The sequence below is a fragment of the Mobula hypostoma genome (genome assembly GCF_963921235.1).
Source record: "Mobula hypostoma chromosome 5 unlocalized genomic scaffold, sMobHyp1.1 SUPER_5_unloc_5, whole genome shotgun sequence".
NCBI lineage: Eukaryota > Metazoa > Chordata > Chondrichthyes > Myliobatiformes > Myliobatidae > Mobula > Mobula hypostoma.
Genome location: NW_026948117.1, coordinates 76,256 through 102,314, shown reverse-complemented (window position 1 = coordinate 102,314; position 26,059 = coordinate 76,256). Strand labels below are relative to the sequence as shown.

General features: G+C 52.8%; 1 protein-coding gene across 1 annotated transcript in view; it reads right to left on the bottom strand.

Moving 5' to 3' along the window:
• Positions 1 to 4,876: 4,876 nt before the first annotated feature.
• The window catches only part of agxt2 (alanine--glyoxylate aminotransferase 2), a gene marked incomplete at its 5' end in the record, with an annotated part of 97,335 nt that continues 76,152 nt past the window's right edge, over positions 4,877 to 26,059 (bottom strand). Inside the window, 7 exons of the mRNA XM_063038904.1 lie at positions 4,877 to 6,301; positions 6,911 to 7,009; positions 7,349 to 7,498; positions 8,161 to 8,249; positions 8,563 to 8,695; positions 9,078 to 9,170; positions 9,863 to 9,969. Coding sequence (XP_062894974.1) covers positions 6,188 to 6,301; positions 6,911 to 7,009; positions 7,349 to 7,498; positions 8,161 to 8,249; positions 8,563 to 8,695; positions 9,078 to 9,170; positions 9,863 to 9,969 — 785 coding nt within the window. The remainder of the gene's footprint in view (positions 6,302 to 6,910; positions 7,010 to 7,348; positions 7,499 to 8,160; positions 8,250 to 8,562; positions 8,696 to 9,077; positions 9,171 to 9,862; positions 9,970 to 26,059) is intronic.

Below are 26,059 nucleotides of genomic sequence, written 5' to 3'. Positions count from 1 at the left end.
AAGGATATAAATAAGGTTGAAAGAGTGCAGAGAAGGTTTACAAGGATGTTGCCGGGACTTGAGAAACTCAGTTACAGAGAAAGGTTGAATAGGTTAGGGCTTTATTCCCTGGAGCGTAGAAGAATGAGGGGAGATTTGATAGAGGTATATAAAATTATGATGGGTATAGATAGAGTGAATGAAAGGAGGCTTTTTCCACTGAGGCAAGGGGAGAAAAAAAAGAGGACATGGGTTAAGGGTGAGGGGGGAGAAGTTTAAAGGGAACATTGGGGGGGGGCTTCTTCACACAGAGAGTGGTGGGAAGTGTGGAATGAGCTGCCAGATGAGGTGGTAAATGCGGGTTCTTTTTTAACATTTAAGAATAAATTGGACAGATACATGGATGGGAGGTGTATGGAGGGATATGGTCTGTGTGCAGGTCAGTGGGACTAGGCAGAAAATGGTTTGGCACAGCCAAGAAGGGCCAAAAGGCCTGTTTCAGTGCTGTAGTTTCTATGGTTTCTATGGTTTCTATCTTCAAGGAGCGGTGTCTCAGAAAGGCAGCGTCCATTATTAAGGACCTCCAGCACCCAGGGCATGTCCTTTTCTCAGTGTTACCATCAGGTAGGAGATACAGACGAAGGGTCCTGACAAAGGGTTCCGGCCCGAAACGTCGACCGATATTTTCCACGGATGCTGCCTGACTCGCTGAGTTCCTCCAGCGTGTTGTGAGTGTTGCTTTCACCCCAGCATCTGCAGATTATTTTGTGTTTAGGAGATACAGAAGCCTTAAGGCACACACTCAGTGATTCAGGAACAGATTCTTCCACTTTTCCATTTGATTCCTAAATGGACATTGGAGCTTTGGACACTATTGCACTTTTTCAATGTATATTATTTCTGTTTTTGCACAATTCTTTAATCTATTCAATATACACATACTGTAATTGACTTACTTATTTATTTTTACTTTTTTTCTCCTATATTATGTATTGCATTGAACTGCTGTTGCAAAGTTAACCGATTTCCCGACACATGCCAGTGAAAATAAACCTGATTCTGATTCCTTCAAGAAGAGAACAGCTGCAGTCCTCTGCTAAAGATGAAACAACTGTCTCCAACACCTTCATCCACCCTCGTTACCATTCTTGAATGTTCATTCCCAAAATAATCCCACAGTGGTATCCTCTCTCAGTACCACCCCTCCCTCAGTACCACCCCTCCCACAGTGTGACCCTCCCTCAGTACCACCCCCCAGTGTGACCCTCCCTCAGTACCACTCCACAGTGTGACCCTCCCTCAGTACCACCCCTCCCACAGTGTGACCCTCCCTCAGTACCACCCCCCAGTGTGACCCTCCCTCAGTACCACCCCTCCAACAGTGTGACCCTCCCTCAGTACCACCCCCCCAGTGTGACCCTCCCTCAGTACCACCCCTCCCACAGTGTGACCCTTCCTCAGTAACACCCCTCCCTTAGTGTGACTCTCCCTCAATACCGCCCCCCCACAGTGTGACACTCCCTCAGTACCACCCCAACCACGGTGTGACCCTCCCTCAGTACCACCCCACAGTGTGACCCTCCCTCAGTACCACCCCTCCCACAGTGTGACCCTCCCTCAGTAACACCCTCCTCAGTGTGACCCTCCCTCAGTACCACCCCTCCCACAGTGTGCCCCTCCCTCAGTACAACCCCTCCCACAGTGTGACCCTTCCTCAGTACCACCCCTCCCTTAGTGTGACTCTCCCTCAATACCGCCCCTCCCACAGTGTGACCCTCCCTCAGTACCACCCCTCATAGATTGACCCAAAGAGGAAGAAAGATTCTAAGAGGAGTAATGGGCAACCGTGGCTGACAAGGGAAGTCAAGGACAGTATGAAAATAAAACAGAGGAAGTATAACATAGCAAGGATGAGTGGGAAGCCAGAGGAGTGGGAGACTTTTAAAGAGCTATAGAGGATAACTAAAAAGGCAATACGGGGAGAAAAGATGAGATACGAAGGCAAGCTAGCCAAGAATATAAAGGAGGATAGTAAAAGCTTCTTTAGGTATGTGAAGAGGATAAAATTAGTTAAGACCAAAGTTAGGCCCTTGAAGACAGAAGCGGGTGAATTTATTATGGGGAACAAGGAAATGGCAGACGAGTTGAACAGGTACTTGGATCTGTCTTCACTAGGGAAGACACAAACAATCTCCTAGATGTAATAGTGGCCAGAGGACCTAGGGTAACAGAGGAACTGAAGGAGATTCACATTAGACAGAAAATGGTGTTGGATAGACTGATGGGACTGAAGGCTGATAAATCACCAGGGCCTGATGGTCTGCATCCCAGGGTACTTACAGAGGTGGCTCTAGAAATCGTGGACACATTGGTAATTATTTTCCAATGTTCTATAGATACAGGATCAGTTCCTGAGGATTGGAGGGTAGCTAATGTTATCCCACTTTTTAAGAAAGGAGGGAGAGAGAAAACAGGGAATTATAGACCAGTTAGTCTGACATCAGTTGTGGGGAAGATGTTGGAGTCAATTATAAAAGATGAAATTACAATACATCTGGATAGCAGTAACAGGATCAGTCTGAGTCAGCATGGATTTACGAAGGGGAAATCGTGCTTGACTAATCTTCTGGAATTTTTTGAGGATGTAACTATGAAAATGGACATGGGAAAGCCAGTGGATGTAGTGTATCTGGACTTTCAGAAAGCCTTTGATAAAGTCCCATATAGGAGATTAGTGGGCAAAATTAGAGCACATGGTATTGGGGGTAGAGTACTGACATGGATAGAAAATTGGTTGGCAGACAAGAAACAAAGAGTAGTGATTAACGGGTCCCTTTCAGAATGGCAGGTGGTGACCAGTGGGGTACCGCAAGGCTCGGTGCTGGGACCGCAGCTATTTACAATATACATTAATAACTTAGATTGTGAGGGGATCCTGAAGTGCCCCTATTAACTGTGTTTTCGAAGAGAGAGAGAGAGAGTTATTCACCACCGATGGTTTGTTTTGAAAAGAGAGAGAGAGACAAAGATTAACGGTTGGACTGTCACTTTATGGCACTGGAAGTAACTTTGGATTTTTACTGAGTTGGGTTTGGAGACAGTACCGAGCAGCTGGAAAGTTGCTATGGTGACCGAAGGCAGATTATTGATGTTACTTTCAAGGTCTTGTTGCCTGCTTGCATTTCTTCACAGACAAAGGAAGGAGGGATTATTTGAATGACAGTTGATGCTCAGTACAGTGAGATAAATGGGAGGTCAGATGATACAGACCTCAGACACATGATCTGGACACTGAATGAGCATTGTTGTGCTCGCAGAGAAAGTGGGTTTTGGAGGATCGATCAGCCGGATCGATCCGTCGCTCTTGCAGTGGAAGGAGGAGAAGGGGTTGACTGGTGGGGAGTTGTCTATGTGTCCACCCTTGCCGGGGTGATAGCTCCACCACAGGAAAACCGGTCCCCCTGGTTAAAGTCACAGTCGGTGACTTGTAAAGGATTTCGGAGGACGACGAGAAGATTGACAGCATCAGCTCACCTGAAGACTCAACTCTCTCTCTCTCTCTCCATCACTACTCAACTAAATACCACGGACTGAACTGAACTGAACTTCGCTCATCATCGTAAGACTGTATCTTTTTATCCCTAGACTTAACGAAGCTTGGTTTTTTTCAAACATATATATTTCCACACTGACTGATATACTTACTTTTATGTAATCATTGCTAACCTGTCTGATTTATCTACATTTATATTACTGTATTGTGTAGTTACTAATAAATATTATTAGTTTATAGCAATACTGGACTCCAAAGTGTTTTCCATCTCTGCTGGTTCTTTATCCCTGTCACGGGGTACGTGACAAGATGAAGGAATTAAAAGTAACATTAGCAAATTTGCAGATGACACAAAGCTAGGTGGCAGTGTGAAATGTGAGGAGGATGTTATGAGAATGCAGGGTGACTAGGACAGGTTGAGAATGCGCAGATGCAGTTTAATGTGGATAAATGTGAGGTTATCCACTTTTGTGGCAAGAACAGGAAGGCAGATTACTATCTGAATGGTGTCAAGTTAGGAAAAGAAGAAGTACAACGAGATCTAGGTGTCCTTGTTCCTCAGTTACTGAAAGCAAGCATGCAGGTACAGCAGGCAGTGAAGAAAGCTAATGGCATGTTGACCTTCATAACAGGGGGAATTGAGTATAGGAGCAAAGAGGTCCTTCTGCAGCTGTACAGGGCTCTGGTGAGACCACACCTGGAGTACTGTCTACTGTTTTGGTCTCCAAATTTGAGGAAGGACATACTTGCTATTGAGGGAGTGCAGCGGAGGTTCACAAGATTAATTCCCAGGATAGCGGGACTGTCATATGTTGAAAGATTGGAGCGACTGGGCTTGTATACACTGGAATTTAGAAGAACGAGAGGGGATCTGATTGAAACATATAAGATTATTAAGGGATTGGACAAGCTAGAGGCAGGAAACATGTTCCCGATGTTGGGGGAGTCCAGAATCAGAGGCCACAGTTTAAGAATAAGGGGTAGGCCATTTAGAACGGAGTTGAGGAAAAACTTTTTCACACAGAGGTTTGTGGATCTGTGGAATGCTCTGCCTCAGAAGGCAGTGGAGGCCAATTCTCTGGATTAGATAGAGCTCTTAAAGATAGCGGAATCAAAGGTTATGGGGATAAGGCAGGAACAGGATACTGATTGTGGATGATCAGCCATGATCACAGTGAATGGCGGTGCTGGCTCAAAGGGCCGAATGGCCTACTCCTGCACCTATTGTCTATTGTCTATTGACCCTCCCTCAGTACCGCCCCTCCACAGTGAGGTGTCTGTGTTGAACTCTGACTGCGAAGCAGACGCGCTACAGCAAGAACACATACCCAGGCGAATCGGCAGTCACTGTTGCTCTGTTTATTGTGTTGAATGTGTGACGGGTGAAGCGGTTCTGCGGTAGTGAGTCGCGTTGAAAAGCCCAGCATTAGCGCGGGGTGGAGATGGAGAACGGGGGAAGGTCACAGCGCAGGTCCCAGCAGCTGAGGCGTTTACATTGACGGGAAGGGGTGTGGGGGAGAGAAGGGACCACAGGGAGGGGAGGGGTGTTGTGTAGGAGAGTGAGGAGGGGCAGAGAAATGGAGAGGGGTGTAGGAGAGACGGGTTACAGAGATGAGGAGGTGAGAGGGGACAGCAAGGGGATCACAAGGATGGGGAGGGTGAGACTACAGATGCAGGGGAGCACAGAGATGGGGAGGGGGAGGTCACAGAGACGGGGGGGAGTGTTAGAGAAATGGGAAGGGGTGTCGGAGAGGGATGGGCTACAGAGAGGGGTGGGATATAGGCGAGTGGAGGGTCGCAGGGACCGGGAGAGGTGGCGTTGTAGAGACGGAGGGATGTAGGAGAGGGAGGGGGTTAAAGAGACACGGTAGGGTACAGGGGAGCGGAAGGGTTACAGAGACGGGGAGGTATAGGAGTGGGAGGGGTTACAGAGACACGGGGAGGTGTAGGAGTGGGAGGGGTTACAGAGACACGGGGAGGTGTAGGAGTGGGAGAGGGTCACAGAGACACGGGGAGGTGTAGGAGAGGGAGGGGTTACAGAGACAGGGTGAGGTATAGGAGTGGGAGGGGTTACGGAGACGGGGAGGTACATGGGGAACAGAGTGGGGAGAGGGTGTAAGGTTTGGACTTTGGAACACTTTAAAATGAGTAAGAGAAACAGGGAAATGGCGGAGGGGCCAATAAGGACGACAGTGGAAAACACCGGGAATGTGTCAGAAATTCAGGGGACGGGGCAGAAGTCAGTGCATTGGCCATTGTCAAAGAGGCGGTGTTTGGACCCGGTAACTCAGCTGGATCAATGGACTACACCTCAGGGTTCTGAAAGGGGCAGCTGAAGAGACTGGCGAGGCGAGGCGTTCGTTGTGATCTTTCAAGAATACCGGAGCCCCGGAGGGTAAATCACAAATATGAGGAGGGGAGGCAAAAGACAGGAGGCTTGACCTCAGTTGGCCTGACTTCAGTCCAAACATCTGCGTCCAGTGTTGAGGACAATCAGTCTCGTTACGGGGAGAGATTGCCTGTTAGAATTCTTTCAGACAAAGGAGATGCAGTGGAGGCCTTCCCACACATAAATCCGTGGTCCTGGGGCTGGAGGGGGTTAAAGAAGCGGGGAAGGGTGAAGGTCAGGTTTGGGGCCCGGTACAGGGAGCGGGGCTACACCTCCCCGGATTTGCGCAGAGTGTGCCTCTGCAACGCTAGTCTCAGAACGGCGACGGCGAAGTCCACATCCTCCTGGGAGATGCACATCGGGGGTTTGAGACGGAACGTCTGTGAGAGAGAGCAGACGTCGGTCAGACAGACGGTCGGCGGGAGGCAGACGGGTCAGAAAGACGGATGGGCGAGGGTCAGGGGTTAAATGGCAGGTGAGAAGGTCAGACAAGAGGGGCAGACTCAGACAGGACGGGGACCTGATCTTCTGGCCTGCCCATCGTCTCCCCCGGAGCTCCTCCCCACTTCTGTCCCCTCCAGAGCTTTCTGTCCTCTCCTATCAGACTCCCCCCTCTCCAGCCCCGAATCTCTTTCACCAATAAATTTCCCAGCTCTTCACTTCATCCCTCCCCCCCCCCCCCAGGTTTCACCTATCACCTCGTGTTGCCCCCTCGCCTCACCCCACCTTTTTAAATCTACTCCTCAGCTTCGTTCTCCAGTCCTGCCGAAATGGTCCGAAATGTCGACTGTACTTTTGTGAATAGATGCTGCCTGACCTGCTGAGTTCCTCCAGCATTTTGTGTGTGTTCCTTGGATCTCCAGCATCTGCAGATTTTCTCTTGTTTAGGACGGGGATGGAAAAAGTCCGACAGAACGGTCAGCTGGGATCAGGTTTGACGGGTGTTGGCCGGGCGGACGGGGGAGGGAGAGGGGTCGGGGGCCGGTCACCTGTCCGAAAATGCCGCCGGTGCCCACTAACAGTCCCATCTCCTTGCAGTCTTCCCAGATCCGGTGCATGTCCGTCGGCGGCAGCGGCTCGCGACTCTCCTGGCGGAGGAGACAACGGTCAACATCACGCCGAGGCTGGAAGTCACGGGTCACGGGGGCTTTCAAAGGTTTAATACTCCCCCAGGACAGAGGAGGTCATAGAGACTGACCGGCCACCCGGTATACCTGCACCAGCCCCCGTGTGTTTGTGCGGTCCAGACTGCGAGCTGGGTGTGTGTGCCGCACGGGGAGAAAGGTTTCGGGGTACAGCCGGAAATGGGTATTGTTCGGGACGGGTGTGGGATGGGAACATCTCCCACTTCCCCGCGCCATCGTCACTTGGTTCTGTCCCCGCCCGCCAGTCCAACCATGCACAGCGACTGCGCTGGCCGCGCTCACCTTACTGCGCACCAGCTCCAGGCCGACCATCAGCCCCTTGCCGCGCACGTCTCCCACCACCTCGAACTCCTTCCGCAGGTCGCTGAGCTGCAGCATCAGATCGGTGCCTCGGGCCTCGGCGTTCTGCATCAGTCCCTCCTCGTCGATCACCTGTGGACCCGCAGAGCGTCAGCCCACGGAACGAGCACATGTCATGGACCCGCAGGGCCTCAGCCCACGAGCCAGCAGAGGGTCATCCCACCGACCGGGCACAAGGACCCCGCTAACGCCCACCGACCGGGCACACGGACCCCGCTGGCGCCCACTGATCGGGCACAAGGACCCCGCTGGCGACAGCCAACCGACCAGGTACAAGGACCCCGCTGGCGCCCACTGACCGGGCACAAGGACCCCGCTGGCGCCCACTGATCGGGCACAAGGACCCCGCTGGCGACAGCCAACCGACCAGGTACAAGGACCCCGCTGGCGCCCACTGACCGGGCACAAGGACCCCGCTGGCGCCCACTGACCGGGCACAAGGACCCCACTAGCGCCCACTGACTGGGCACAAGGACCCCGCTGGCGCCCACTGACCGGGCACAAGGACCCCGCTGGCGATAGCCCACTGACCGGGCACAAGGACCCCGCTGGCGACAGCCCACTGACCGGGCACAAGGACCCATCACAGCGCTGGCACTTTGCGCACTCGACCCAGCGCCGAGGGTGCACACGTTCCGTGTATATTGAGGCAGTACAGTTTCCGTGAGCGCTCCCCCCCTGTCAGCCCGTCCACTCTCATTCCGCCCGGCCCCCGCCCTCTCCCCGGCGGTCACCTGGAGGACGGCGGATCCGATCGCACAGGCCAGCGGGCCCCCGCCGAACGTGTTGAAGTTGTGGGCTTCACCCATGCAGGCGGCGATATCTGTAAAACGGCAGTAGAGGAGGAGAGGCGGTACCCATTCATCCCTCCCCTCTTCCCCGACGAAGTTCCTTCCCCCTTCCCCTCTCCCGACTCCTACCCCGGGGCACTCTTCCTGTATTCCAACCCCCAGCCCTAGGAACCACCGGCGAACTGTCTCGACAGTGGAAATTCCTCCAGTAAACCCCCATCCCAGACAACGAGGGACCAGTTAAGAGTCTGTGTGCGGGGTAGGGGCCTGGGGGTGAGCGTGGTCAGGGTATGTCTGTAGGCCAGTGGGTCAATGCTGCGGAGCCCGGGGCGACCTTCCTCTCACCTGGTGTGGTGACCACGGCCCCCATGGGGAAGCCGTTGGCTATGCCCTTTGCCATGGTGACGATGTCGGGGGTTACCCCGAGGCTCTGGAAGCCCCAGAAGTGGCTCCCCAAGCGTCCGAAACCCGTCTGCACCTGAGGCAAAAGGTTGGGGGGGGGTCAGTGCGTGGTCAAAGTTCATCCCGCGGGAGGGCGTGGGAGACGGACACCGACCACGTGGGATAACCCCAGCCCGCGTAACCCCGATCACGTGGGACACTGCGCCATGCTCAATCACGTGGGACCCCAGGTCACGTGACAACCATCGTGACCCCACCCCAGCTACGCCTGAACACCTGGGATTAAAGACCCACGTGGTAAAGACCCCACCTACGCCAGAACGCGTGGGACAAAACATTATGCACGGCGCATGACGTGAAACCGTCCCTGTTGTGGTGACCGGACACGTGGAAACCAAGATGCCCAACACGTGTACTCGTGATCATGTGGGATGAGAACGTGGCCCGCCGCTGCCCACCTCGTCAGAGATGTAGAGGCCTCCTCTGTCGCGGACGATGTTGGCGGCCTCGCTAAGGAAGCCCCGCGGATACTGCACCACACCGTTCACTCCCTGTGGGGACCAAGGATGGGGTGAGCACAGAGAGCCAGAAGACCTTACCACCCGTTCCCTGTACCACCATTCCCCACGGACTCGGGCCTTTCTGAATTTTGCCCCTTACACTGGGGAGCAAGCTGGCAGCAGCGATCTTAACTCAGGTTGCTGCAGCTAGAAGGTTGGCTGTGCGAGGGTTTCTGTTCCTGTGGGGCGAGGATGGGGAATGTGTGAGAAAGAAGGTATGGAGCTGTGGGAGGAAGGTAGGGGTGCAAGCCCCACCGGCTTTATAGATGGGCGTGAGTCGTGAGATGGTTAGCACAACCACAGTGGACAGAATGGCCACAAACACTGGTGGATTTCTGTAAATTGGGGGTTCTGTGTCCTCCCCTTCCTTTCACAGTAGACCCAGGTGCCCCCACCCCAATTCTCACCCTCACTGACCCACTCCCCATCATCCTTCCCCTCCCTCTCCGTAATCCCCTCTCGATTCCTGTCATAATCATCCCTCCCACCCTTATCCCCACCATCCCGCCCTCTCCGTCATCTGCATCTCTCTGAACCTTCTGACCCCATTCCCCTCTACCTCATCACTCCATACTCCGTTCATCCTCCCTACCTCTCTCCTCATCCTCAATCACCTACCCTCCTCCACCATCTAACCCGCTCCCCCTCCGCCAGCCCCTGCCCGCTCCCCCACTGCCTGTCACCTGGATGGGCTCAGCGATGAAACCGGCGAGTCGGAGAGGCACAGCAGAGAGCAGCAGCTCCCGGAACTCGGACAGGTAGGCCTCCCTGGCCTGGCACTCTCCTGTGTCTGGAGGAGAAGCAGAGTGTTGACAGAGCAGGACTTTATCACCACACCAGTGTGCTGACTGACCCCCCCCCTTACTGAACCCCTTCACCCTCATCCACCCACCCACGCTTCACTTCCCTCGCTGCCCCCTGCTCACCAGCCCAACCACCCTCCATTCCCCACCCTTCCCTCACTCACCCACCTGCCCTTCACCCTCGAAAGCCACACTTCACACCTCATCTACTCTTGCTCCCCCACCCACCCTGCTCCCTCACTCACCTACCAATCCTTTACCGTCTGTACCAGAAACTCCACACCCACCGTTCACTCCCGAGCCTGCCCTCTCATCACCAACCCCCCTACTCGAATTAAATCCAGTTTGGGGAAGGTGGCGCTTCTGTGCTGACACTCCTGGAGTGTGTAGTGGCGTTCGAGATGGTATTCACCATTATCCAATACCTCGCCCCTGTGCCAGTCTCCAAGGGGACCTTTGCTTTTAGGATAACCAACCTTTTGCATTTGGTATTTTGCATCACTGTGCCTGCCAGATCCCCATCATATCCTTGTTTCACCCTCAAAGTGCATTTTGCACTTGTCGTCATCAAGTGAACCACTTGTTTAGACATTCCACATGCACAACGCATACCTCTTTGATCTAGAGCCTCAGGCCAGCCGGGGTTCCTGAAAAGCAGTCTGCCGCACCCTTCCACGTATAGGAAAATGCAGCCCTGAACTGCTTAAATGGCTTCCTATTTCTCAGACTCTCACACCCAGTCACTACTGCAAGATCCTGTACAAAGGTTCCAAAATTTACTCTGCCCCTGTTCAGGACCCTAAGCCATGGGCCAGACAACAAAACTTATTTTTAAACTAATAGTTATGGCCACTAAACCCAGAATGCCGACTAATAGATGGTTTGTCCACTGCCAGGCATTTCCCCTACTGATAGATATTTCCCCACCAACAAACTTTTCCCCACAGACGTTTCCACAACAGGCAGACATTTCCCCACTGACATTTTCTCCAAAGACGGATGTTTCCCCCAGAGACAGACATTTTCCCCACAAACAGACATTCCCACACAGACATCTCCCACAAATGAGACAAATCCCCTACAGAGGGACACTGCAAACACTGAGAGACATTACCTCCACAGGCAGTCATTCCCACACAGACTGACATTCCCATATAGGCAGACGTTCCCACACAGGCAGACATTTCCCTGATAGACATTCCTCTGCAGAATTTCCCCACATACATTTCCCTCACAGACAGACATTTCCCCCTGAGACATTTTCCCCAAACAGAAACATTCCCCCACAGATAGACATTTCCCCCACAGATATTTCCTCAGTCAGTCCCACACCCACAGACATTTCCCCACAAAAAAACAGCTCCCCACTGATGGACATTTCCCACACAGAGAGACATTTCCTCATAGAGAGATATTTCCCCCACAGACATTTCCGGAACAGACAGACATTACCCCACAGACAGTTCCACCAAAGACAAAAATTACTCCCACAGGCAGACATTTCCCCCACAGATGGACATTACCCACAGAGACAGAGATTTAACCTACGGACAGATATTCCCCCACAGATATTTCCGCTCAAACAGATCGCCACAGACTGATGTTCGCCCTGCATGCATATTCCTCCACAGAGAGGCATTTCCCCACAGAGTGACATCTCACCCACAGACATTTCACCACAGACAGACATTACCCTAACAGACAGACATTTACCCGACAGACAGATATTTCCCCACAAACAGACATTTCCCCCTCAGGCAGCCATTTCCCCCAGAGACAGATATTTCCACACAGACAATTCCCTCAGGCAGATATTTCCCCTAGAGGGAGACATTTCCCCCACAGACATTTCTCCACGGACAGGTATTTCTCCGACAGACATTTCCGCATGGACATTTCTCCCACAGGTAGGCATTTCCCCACAGCCATTTTCCCCACAAACAGACATTTCACCCACAGGCAGACATTACCCACACAGGCAGACATTTCTCCCAGAGACAAGCTCACCACTGAAAGACATTTCCCACACAGAAAGATATTACCCCTGCAGTTAGTGATTTTGCCACAGATAGATGTTTCCCCCACAGACATACATTTGCACAAAAGACAGACCTGCTCCCCACTGAGATACATTTACCCCACAGAAAGATGTTTCCACCACAGACAGACATTTCCCCTACAGACAGATATTTCCGCACAGACAGAGATTTCTCCACAGCAAGACATTTTCCCACAGGCTGACATTTCCCTATAGACAGACATTCCCCCACAGGCAGATATTTCCCCCACAGACAGTCATTTGCCCTACAGACAGACCTTTCTCTACTGATAGATGTTACCCCACGCTCAGACATCCCCCCCCCAGATATTTCCCCACCCTCAGACATTTCCCCACAGACATTTGTCCCACAGACATTTCTCCCACCGACAGCCATTTCCCTACCGATAGACATTACCCCACATAGACATTTCCCTCATCCTCAGACGTTTCCACTGCAGACAGACATTTCTCTCACACACACACTCACTCTCACACACCCGCACACCCTCACACACACACCCACTCTCACACACACACCCTCTCACACACCCGCACACCCTCTCACACACACACTCACTCTCACACACACACCCTCTCACACACCCGCACACCCTCTCATACACACACTCACTCTCACAAACCCGCACACCCTCTCACACACCCGCACACCCTCTCACACACACACTCACTCTCACACACCCGCACACCCTCTCACACACACACTCACTCTCACACACCCGCACACCCTCTCACACACACACTCACTCTCACACACACACTCACTCTCTCACACACACACTCACTCTCACACACACACTCACTCTCTCACACACACACTCACTCTCACACACCCTCACACTCACTCACACACACACTCACTCTCACACACCCGCACACCCTCTCACACACACATTCACTCTCACACACCTGCACACCCTCTCACACACCCGCACACCCTCTGACACACACACTCACTCTCACACACCCGCACACCCTCTCACACAACCACACACCCACTCTCACACACCCGCACACCCTCTCACACACACACTCACTCTCACACACCCGCACACCCTCTCACACACCCGCACACCCTCTCACACACACACTCACTCTCACACACCCGCACACGCTCTCACACACACACTCACTCTCACACACCCGCACACCCTCTCACACACCCGCACACCCTCTCACACACACACTCACTCTCACACACCCGCACACCCTCTCACGCACACACTCACTCTCACACACCCGCACACCCTCTCACACACACACTCACTCTCTCACACACACACTCACTCTCACACACCCTCACACCCTCTCACACACACACCCACTCTCTCACACACACTCACTCACACACCCGCACACCCTCTCACACACACACTCACTCTCACACACCCGCACACCCTCTCACACACACACTCACTCTCACACACCCGCACACCCTCTCACACACACACTCACTCTCACACACACACTCACTCTCTCTCACACACACACTCACTCTCACACACACACTCACACTCTCACACACACACTCACTCTCTCACACACACACTCACTCTCACACACCCGCACACTCACTCACACACACACTCACTCTCACACACCCGCACACCCTCTCACACACACATTCACTCTCACACACCTGCACACCCTCTCACACACCCGCACACCCTCTGACACACACACTCACTCTCACACACCCGCACACCCTCTCACACAACCACACACCCACTCTCACACACCCGCACACCCTCTCACACACACACTCACTCTCACACACCCGCACACCCTCTCACACACCCGCACACCCTCTCACACACACACTCACTCTCACACACCCGCACACGCTCTCACACACACACTCACTCTCACACACCCGCACACCCTCTCACACACCCGCACACCCTCTCACACACACACTCACTCTCACACACCCGCACACCCTCTCACGCACACACTCACTCTCACACACCCGCACACCCTCTCACACACACACTCACTCTCTCACACACACACTCACTCTCACACACCCTCACACCCTCTCACACACACACCCACTCTCTCACACACACTCACTCACACACCCGCACACCCTCTCACACACACACTCACTCTCACACACCCGCACACCCTCTCACACACACACTCACCCTCACACACACACTCACTCTCACACACACATTCACTCTCTCACACACACACTCACTCTCTCTCACACACACTCACTCTCACACACCCGCACGCTCTCTCACACACACACTCACTCTCACACACCCGCACACCCTCTCACACACACACTCACTCTCACACACCCGCACACCCTCTCACACACACACTCACTCTCACACACCCGCACACCCTCTCACACACCCGCACACCCCCTCACACACACACTCACTCTCACACACCCGCACACCCTCTCACACACCCACACACCCACTCTCACACATCCGCACACCCTCTCACACACACACTCACTCTCACACACCCGCAGACCCTCTCACACACCCGCACACCCTCTCACACACACACTCACTCTCACACACCCACACACCCTCTCACACACACACTCACTCTCACACACCCGAACACCCTCTCACACACCCGCAGACCCTCTCACACACACACTCACTCTCACACACCCGCACACCCTCTCACACACACACTCACTCTCTCACACACACTCACTCTCACACACCCTCACACCCTCTCACACACACACCCACTCTCTCACACACACTCACTCTCACACACCCGCGCACCCTCTCACACACACACTCACTCTCACACACCCGCAAACCCTCTCACACACACACTCACTCTCACACACCCGCACACCCTCTCACACACCCGCACACCCTCTCACACACACACTCACTCTCAACACGCCCGCATATCCTGTCACACACACACACTCACTCTCACACACCCGCACACCCTCTCACACACACACTCACTCTCACACACCCGCACACCCTCTCACACACACACTCACTCTCACACACCCGCACACCGTCTCACACACACTCACTCTCTCACACACACACTCACTCTCACACACCCGCACACCCTCTCACACACACAGTCACTCTCACACACCCTCACACCCTCTCACACACACACTCACTCTCACACACCCGCACACCCTCTCACACACACAGTCACTCTCACACACCCTCACACCCTCTCACACACACACTCACTCTCACACACCCGCACACCCTCTCACACACCCGCACACCCTCTCACACACACACTCACTCTCACACACCCGCACACCCTCTCACACACCCACACACCCTCTCACACACACACCCACTCTCACACAGCCGCACACCCTCTCACACACCCGCACACCCTCTCACACACACACTCACTCTCACACACCCGCACACCCTCTCACACACCCGCACACCCTCGCACACACACACTCACTCTCACACACCCGCACACCCTCTCACACACCCGCACACCCTCTCACACACACACTCACTCTCACACACCCGCACACCGTCTCACACACCCACACACCCACTCTCACACACCCGCACACCCTCTCACAGACACACTCACTCTCACACACCCGCACACCCTCTCACACACACACTCACTCTCACACACCCGCACACCCTCTCACACACACACTCACTCTCACACACCCGCACACCCTCTCACACACCCGCACACCCTCTCACACACACACTCACTCTAACACACCCGCACACCCTCTCACACACACACTCACTCTCACACACCCTCACACCCCCACACGCACACTCACTCTCACACACCCGCACACCCTCTCACACACACACTCACTCTCACACACACACTCACTCTCTCTCACACACTCACTCTTACCCACACACTCACTCTCTCTCAGACACACTCACTCTCACACACCCGCACACCCTCTCACACACCCGCACACCCACGCACACACACACTCACTCTCACACACCCGCACACCCTCTCACACACACACTCACTCTCACACAGCAGCACAGCCTCTCACACACACACTCACTCTCACACACCCGCACACCCTCTCACACACACACTCACTCTCACACACCCGCACACCCTCTCACACACCCGCACACCCACGCACACACACACTCACTCTCACACACCCGCACACCCTCTCACACACACACTCACTCTCACACAGCAGCACAGCCTCTCACACACACACTCACTCTCACACACCCGCACACCCTCTCACACACACACTCACTCTCACACACCTGCACACCCTATCACACACCCGCACACCCTCTCACACACACACTCACTCTCACACACCCGCACACCCTCTCACACACCCGCACACCCTCTCACACACACACTCACTCTCGCACACCCGCACACCCTCTAACACACCCACACACCCACTCTCACACACCCGCACACCCTCTCACACACCCGCACACCCTCTCACACACACACTCACTCTCACACACCCGCACACCCTCTCACACACACACTCACTCTCACACACACACTCACTCTCTCACACACACACTCACTCTCTCTCACACACACTCACTCTCACACACCCGCACACTCTCTCACACACATACTCACTCTCAGACACCCGCACACCCTCTCACACACACACTCACTCTCACACACCCGCACACCCTCTCACACACCCGCACACCCTCTCACACACAAACTCACTCTCACACACCCGCACACCCTCTCACACACCCGCACACCCCCTCACACACACACTCACTCTCACACACCCGCACACCCTCTCACACACCCACACACCCACTCTCACACATCCGCACACCCTCTCACACACACACTCACTCTCACACACCCGCACACCCTCTCACACACCCGCACACCCTCTCACACACACACTCACTCTCACACACCCACACACCCTCTCACACACACACTCACTCTCACACACCCGCACACCCTCTCACACACCCGCACACCCTCTCACACACACACTCACTCTCACACACACACTCACTCTCTCTCACACACACACCCACTCTCTCACACACCCGCACACCCTCTCACACACACACTCACTCTCACACACCCTCACACCCTCTCACACCTACACTCACTCTCACACACCCGCACACCCTCTCACACACACACTCACTCTCACACACACACTCACTGTCTCACACACACACTCACTCTCTCTCACACACACTCACTCTCACACACCCGCACACCCTCTCACACACCCGCACACCCTCTCACACACACACTCACTCTCACACACCCGCACACCCTCTCACACACCCGCACACCCTCTCACACACACACACTCACTCTCACACACCCGCACACCCTCTCACACACCCACACACCCACTCACACACACGCACACCTTCTCACACACCCGCACACCCTCTCACACACACACTCACTCTCAGACACACACACTCACTCTCACACACACACTCACTCTCTCTCACACACACACTCACTCTCTCTCACACACACTCTCTCACACACACACTCACTCTCTCACACACACTCACACCCTCTCACACACATTCACTCACTCACACACACTCACATGTTCTCACACACACACACTCACTGTCAGACACACGCGCATACTCACTCTCTCACACACACACTCACTCTCTCACACACACACACCCTCTCACACACACACTCACTCTCTCACACACACTCACACCCTGTCACACACACAGTCACTCTCTCACATACATTCACTCTCTCACACACACATCCTCTCTCACACACTCACACCCTCACACACACACACACACACCCACTCTATCACACACTCTCACATCCTCTCTCTCAGACACACACACTCACTCTCTCACACATTCACTCTCTCACACACACTCACACCTCTCACACACAGTCACTCTCACACACACACCCACTCTCACAAACACACACACTCTCTCACACACAGTCACACTCTGACACACACAGTCACTCTCTCACACACACACACACCCTCACACACAGTCACTCTCTCACACACACAGTCACTCTCTTACACACACTCACACCCTCTCACACACACCCACTCTCTCACACATACTCACACCCTCTCACACACACCCACACACACTCACACTCTCTCTCACACACACACACACACTCTCACACACACAGTTACTCTCTCACACACACAGTCACCCTCTCACACACACTCACACGCTCTCTCTCACACACACGCATACTCACTCTCTCACACACACACTCACTCTCTCACACATACTCACACCCTCTCACACACACCGACACACACTCACACTCTCACACACACACACTCACACACACAGTTACTCTCTCACACACATCACCCTCTCACACACACTCACACCCTCTCTCTCTCACACACACGCATACTCTCTCTCTCACACACACGCATACTCACTCTCTCACACACACACTCACTCTCTCACACACATTCACACCCTCTCACACACACACTCACTCTCTCACACACACTCACTCTCTCACACACACACTCACTCTCTCACACACACTCACACCCTCTTACACACACAGTCACTCTCTCACACTCATTTACACCCTCTCACACACACAGTCACTGTCGCACACACATTCACACCTCTCACACACACTCACACCCCCTCACACACACACTCTCTCACACACACTCACACCCTCTCACACACATTCACTCACTCACACACCTTCACATGCTCTCATACATACACACTCACTGTCAGACACACTCTCTCTCACACACATTCACAACCTCTCACACACACAGTCACTCTCTCATACACATTCACACCCTCTCACACACAGTCACTCTCTCACACACATTCACACCCTCTCACACACAGTTACACCCTCTCTCTCACACACACTCACTCTCCCACACACACTCACTCTCTCACACACTCACTCTCTCACACCCTCTCACACACACTCTCTCTCACACACACTCACACCCTTTCACACAGACACACACACACTCACTCTCTCATACACATTCACACCCTCTCACACACACAGTCACTCACACACACACCCTCTCACACACACACACTCTCACACACACAAACTCTGTCACACACACACTCACTCTCACACACACAGTCACTCTCTCACACACAGTCACACTCTCTCACACACTCAGTCACTGTCTCACACACACAGTCACTCCCTCACACACACTCACACCATCTCACACACATTCACTCTCTCACACACACACCCTCTCTCACACACAGTCACTCTCTCACACACACACCCTCTCACACACACAGTCACTCTCTCACACACATTCACACCCTCTTACACACACAGTCATTCTCTCACACGCACAGTCACTCCCTCACACACACTCGCACCCTCTTACACACATTCACTCACTCACACACACTCACATGTTCTCACACACACACAGTCACTGTCAGACACACTCACTCTCTCACACACACACACACCCTCTCACACACACACTCACTCTCTCACACACACTCACACCCTGTCACACACACAGTCACTCTCTCACATACATTCACTCTCTCACACACACATCCTCTCTCACACACTCACACCCTCACACACACACTCTATCACACGCTCTCAGATCCTCTCTCTCAGACACACACACTCACTCTCTCACACATTCACTCTCTCACACACACTCACACCTCTCACACAGTCACTCTCACACACACACCCACTCTCACAAACACACACACTCTCTCACACACAGTCACACTCTGACACACCCAGTCACTCTCTCACACACACTCACACCCTCACACACAGTCACTCTCTTACACACACTCACACCCTCTCACACACACCCACTCTCTCACACATACTCACACCCTCTCACACACACCCACACACACTCACACTCTCTCACACACACACACTCTCACACACACAGTTACTCTCTCACACACACAGTCACCCTCTCACACACACTCACACGCTCTCTCTCACACACACGCATACTCACTCTCTCACACACACACTCACTCTCTCACACATACTCACACCCTCTCACACACACCGACACACACTCACACTCTCACACACACACACACACTCACACACACAGTTACTCTCTCACACACATCACCCTCTCACACACACTCACAACCTCTCTCTCTCACACACACGCATACTCACTCTCTCACACACAAACTCACTCTCTCACACACAGTCACACCCTCTCACACACACACTCACTCTCTCACACACACTCACTCTCTCACACACACACTCACTCTCTCACACACACTCACACCCTCTCACACACACTCTCACTCTCTCACATTCACAGCCTCTCACACGCACTCTCACTCTCTCACACACATTCACAGCCTCTCACACACAGTCACTCTCTCACACTCATTTAGACCCTCTCACACACACAGTCACTGTCGCACACACATTCACACCTCTCACACACAATCACACCCCCTCACACACACACTCACTCTCTCACACACACTCACACCCTCTCACACACATTTACTCACTCACACACCTTCACATGCTCTCATACACACACGCTCACTGTCAGACACACTCACTCTCTCACACACATTCACAACCTCTCACACACACAGTCACTCTCTCACACACATTCACACCCTCTCACACACATTTACTCTCTCACACCCTCTCACACACACTCTCTCTCACACACACTCACACCCTCTCACACAGACACACACACACTCACTCTCTCATACACATTCACACCCACTCACACACACAGTCACTCTCTCACACACACTCACACCTCTCACACAGTCACTCTCACACACACACCCACTCTCACAAACACACACACTCTCTCACACACAGTCACACTCTGACACACACAGTCACTCTCTCACACACACTCACACCCTCACATAGTCACTCTCTCACACACACAGTCACTCTCTTACACACACTCACACCCTCTCACACACACCCACTCTCTCACACATACTCACACCCTCTCACACACACCCACACACACTCACACCTTCTCACACACGCACACACTCTCACACACACAGTTACTCTCTCACACACACAGTCACCCTCTCACACACACTCATACGCTCTCTCACACACACACGCATACTCACTCTCTCACACACACACTCACTCTCTCACACATACTCACACCCTCTCACACACACCCACACACACTCACACTCTCACACACACACAAACACTCACACACACAGTTACTCTTTCACACACATCACCCTCTCACACACACTCACACCCTCTCTCTCTCACACACACGCATACTCACTCTCTCACACACACACTCACTCTCTCACACACATTCACACCCTCTCACACACACACTCACTCTCTCACACACACTCACTCTCTCACACACACACTCACTCTCTCACACACACTCACACCCTCTCACACACACTCTCACTCTCTCACATTCACAGCCTCTCACACGCACAGTCACTGTCTCACACTCATTTACACCCTCTCACACACACAGTCACTGTCGCACACACATTCACACCTCTCACACACACTCACACCCCCTCACACACACTCACTCTCTCACACACACTCACACCCTCTCACACACACCCACACACACTCACACCTTCTCACACACGCACACACTCTCACACACACAGTTACTCTCTCACACACACAGTCACCCTCTCACACACACTCACACGCTCTCTCACATACACACGCATACTCACTCTCTCACACACACACTCACTCTCTCACACATACTCACACCCTCTCACACACACCCACACACACTCACACTCTCACACACACACAAACACTCACACACACAGTTACTCTCTCACACACATCACCCTCTCACACACACTCACACCCTCTCTCTCTCACACACACTCATACTCACTCTCTCACACACACACTCACTCTCTCACACACATTCACACCCTCTCACACACACACTCACTCTCTCACACACACTCACTCTCTCACACACACACTCACTCTCTCACACACACTCACACCCTCTCACACACACTCTCACTCTCTCACATTCACAGCCTCTCACACGCACAGTCACTGTCTCACACTCATTTACACCCTCTCACACACACAGTCACTGTCGCACACACATTCACACCTCTCACACACACTCACACCCCCTCACACACACTCACTCTCTCACACACTCACACCCTCTCACACACATTCACTCACTCACACACCTTCACATGCTCTCATACACACACACTCACTGTCAGACACACTCACTCTCTCACACACATTCACACCCTCTCACACACACAGTCACTCTCTCACACACATTCACACCCTCTCACACACAGTCACTCTCTCACACATATTCACACCCTCTCACACACACTTACACCCTCTCTCTCACACACACTCACTCTCTCACACACACTCACTCTCTCACACCCTCTCACACACACTCTCTCTCACACACACTCACACCCTCTCACACAGACACACACACTCACTCTCTCATACACATTCACACCCTCTCACACACACAGTCACTCTCTCACACACATTCACACCCTCTCACACACACAGTCACTCTCACACACACATTCACACCCTCTCACACACACCCACACACACTCACACCTTCTCACACACGCACATACTCTCACACACACAGTTACTCTCTCACACACACAGTCACCCTCTCACACACACTCACACGCTCTCTCACACACACGCATACTCACTCTCTCACACACACACTCACTCTCTCACACATACTCACACCCTCTCACACACACCCACACACACTCACACTCTCACACACACACACTCACACACACAGTTACTCTCTCACACACATCACCCTCTCACACACACTCACACCCTCTCTCTCTCACACACACGCATACTCACTCTCTCACACACACACTCACTCTCTCACACACATTCACACCCTCTCACACACACACTCACTCTCTCACACACACTCACTCTCTCACACACACACTCACTCTCTCACACACACTCACACCCTCTCACACACACTCTCACTCTCTCACATTCACAGCCTCTCACACGCACAGTCACTGTCTCACACTCATTTACACCCTCTCACACACACAGTCACTGTCGCACACACATTCACACCGCTCACACACACTCACACCCCCCACACACACTCACTCTCTCACACACCTTCACATGCTCTCATACACACACACTCACTGTCAGACACACTCACTCTCTCACACACATTCACACCCTCTCACACACACAGTCACTCTCTCACACACATTCACACCCTCTCACACACAGTCACTCTCTCACACATATTCACACCCTCTCACACACACTTACACCCTCTCTCTCACACACACTCACTCTCTCACACACACTCACTCTCTCACACCCTCTCACACACACTCTCTCTCACACACACTCACACCCTCTCACACAGACACACAGACACTCACTCTCTCATACACATTCACACCCTCTCACACACACAGTCTCTCTGTCACACACATTCACACCCTCTCACACACACAGTCACTCTCTCACACACATTCACACCCTCTCACACACACACTCTCTCACACACATTCACACCCTCTCACACACACAGTCACTCTCTCACACACACAATCACTCTCTCACACACCCTCACATCCTCACACACACAGTCACTCTCTCACACACACTCACACCCTGTCACACACACTTACACCCACTCACACACACTTACACCCTCTCACACACACTCACTCTCTCACACACACTTAATCTCTCACACACTCACTCTCTCATACACATTCACACCCTCTCACACACAGAGACACTCTCTCACACACACAGACACTCTCTCACACACACTCACACCCTCTCACACACAGTCACTCTCTCACACACACACTCACTCTCCCACACACACTCACACCCTCTCACACACAGTCACTCTCACACACACAGCCACTGTCACAAACACACAAACTGTCTCACACACAGTCACACTCTGACACACACAGTCACTCTCTCACACACACTCACACCCCAACACACAGTCACTCTCTCACACACAGTCACTCTCTTACACACACTCACACCCTCTCACACACACCCACTCTCTCACACATACTCACACCCTCTCACACACACCCACACACACTCACACTCTCTCACACACGCACACACTCTCACACACACAGTTACTCTCTCACACACACAGTCACCCTCTCACACACACTCACACGCTCTCTCACACACACGCATACTCACTCTCTCACACACACACTCACTCTCTCACACATACTCACACCCTTTCACACACACCCACACAAACTCACACTCTCTCACACACACACTCTCACACACACAGTTACTCTCTAACACACATCACCCTCTCACACACACACTCGCACCCTCTCTCTCACACACACGCATACTCACTCTCTCACACACATTCACACCCTCTAACACACACACTCACTCTCTCACACACACTCACTCTCTCACACACACACTCACTCTCTCACACACTCACACCCTCTCACACACACTCTCACTCTCTCACACACATTCACAGCCTCTCACATGTACTCTCACTCTCTCACACACACTCACAGCCTCTCACACACACAGTCACTCTCTCACACTCATTTACACCCTCTCACACACACAGTCACTGTCGCACGCACATTCACACCTCGCACACACACAGTCACTCTCACACACACAATCACTCTCTCACACACCCTCACATCCTCACACACAGAGTCACTCTCTCACAAACACTCACACCCTCTCACACACACTTATACCCTCTCTCTCACACACACACACTCTCTCACACACACTCACTCTCTCACACACTCACTCTCTCACACCCTCTCACACACACTCTCTCTCACACACACTCATACCCTCTCACACAGGCACACACACACTCACTCTCTCATACACATTCACACTCTCTCACACACACAGTCACTCTGTCACACACATTCACACCCTCTCACACACACAGTCACTCTCTCACACACATTCACACCCTCTCACACACAGTCACTCTCTCACACACATTCACACCCACTCACACACACTTACACCCTCTCTCTCACACACACTCACTCTCTCACACACACTCACTCTCTCACACACTCACTCTCTCACACCCTCTCACACACACTCTCTCTCACACACACTCACACCCTCTCATACACATTCACACCCTCTCACACACACAGTCACTCTCTCACACACACAATCACTCTCTCACACACCCTCACATCCTCACACACACAGTCACTCTCTCACACACATTCACACCCTGTCACACACACTTAAACCCACTCACACACACTTACACCCTCTCACACACACTCACTCTCTCACACACACTCAATCTCTCACACACTCACTCTCTCACACCCTTTCACACACACTCTCTCTCTCACACACACTCACTCTCTCATACACATTCACACCCTCTCACACACAGAGACACTCTCTCACACACACAGACACTCTCTCACACACACTCACACCCTCTCACACACAGTCACTCTCTCACACACACTCACTCTCTCACACACACAGCCACTCTCACAAACATACAAACTGTCTCACACACAGTCACACTCTGACACACACAGTCACTCTCTCACACACACTCACACCCTCACACACAGTCACTCTCTCACACACAGTCACTCTCTTACACACACTCACACCCTCTCACACACACCCACTCTCTCACACATACTCACACCCTCTCACACACACCCACACACACTCACACTCTCTCACACATGCACACACTCTCACACACACAGTTACTCTCTCACACACACAGTCACCCTCTCACACACACTCACACGCTCTCTCACACACACGCATACTCACTCTCTCACACACACACTCACTCTCTCACACATACTCACACCCTCTCACACACACCCACACAAACTTACACTCTCTCACACACACACACTCTCACACACACAGTTACTCTCTCACACACATCACCCTCTCACACACACACTCACACCCTCTCTCTCTCA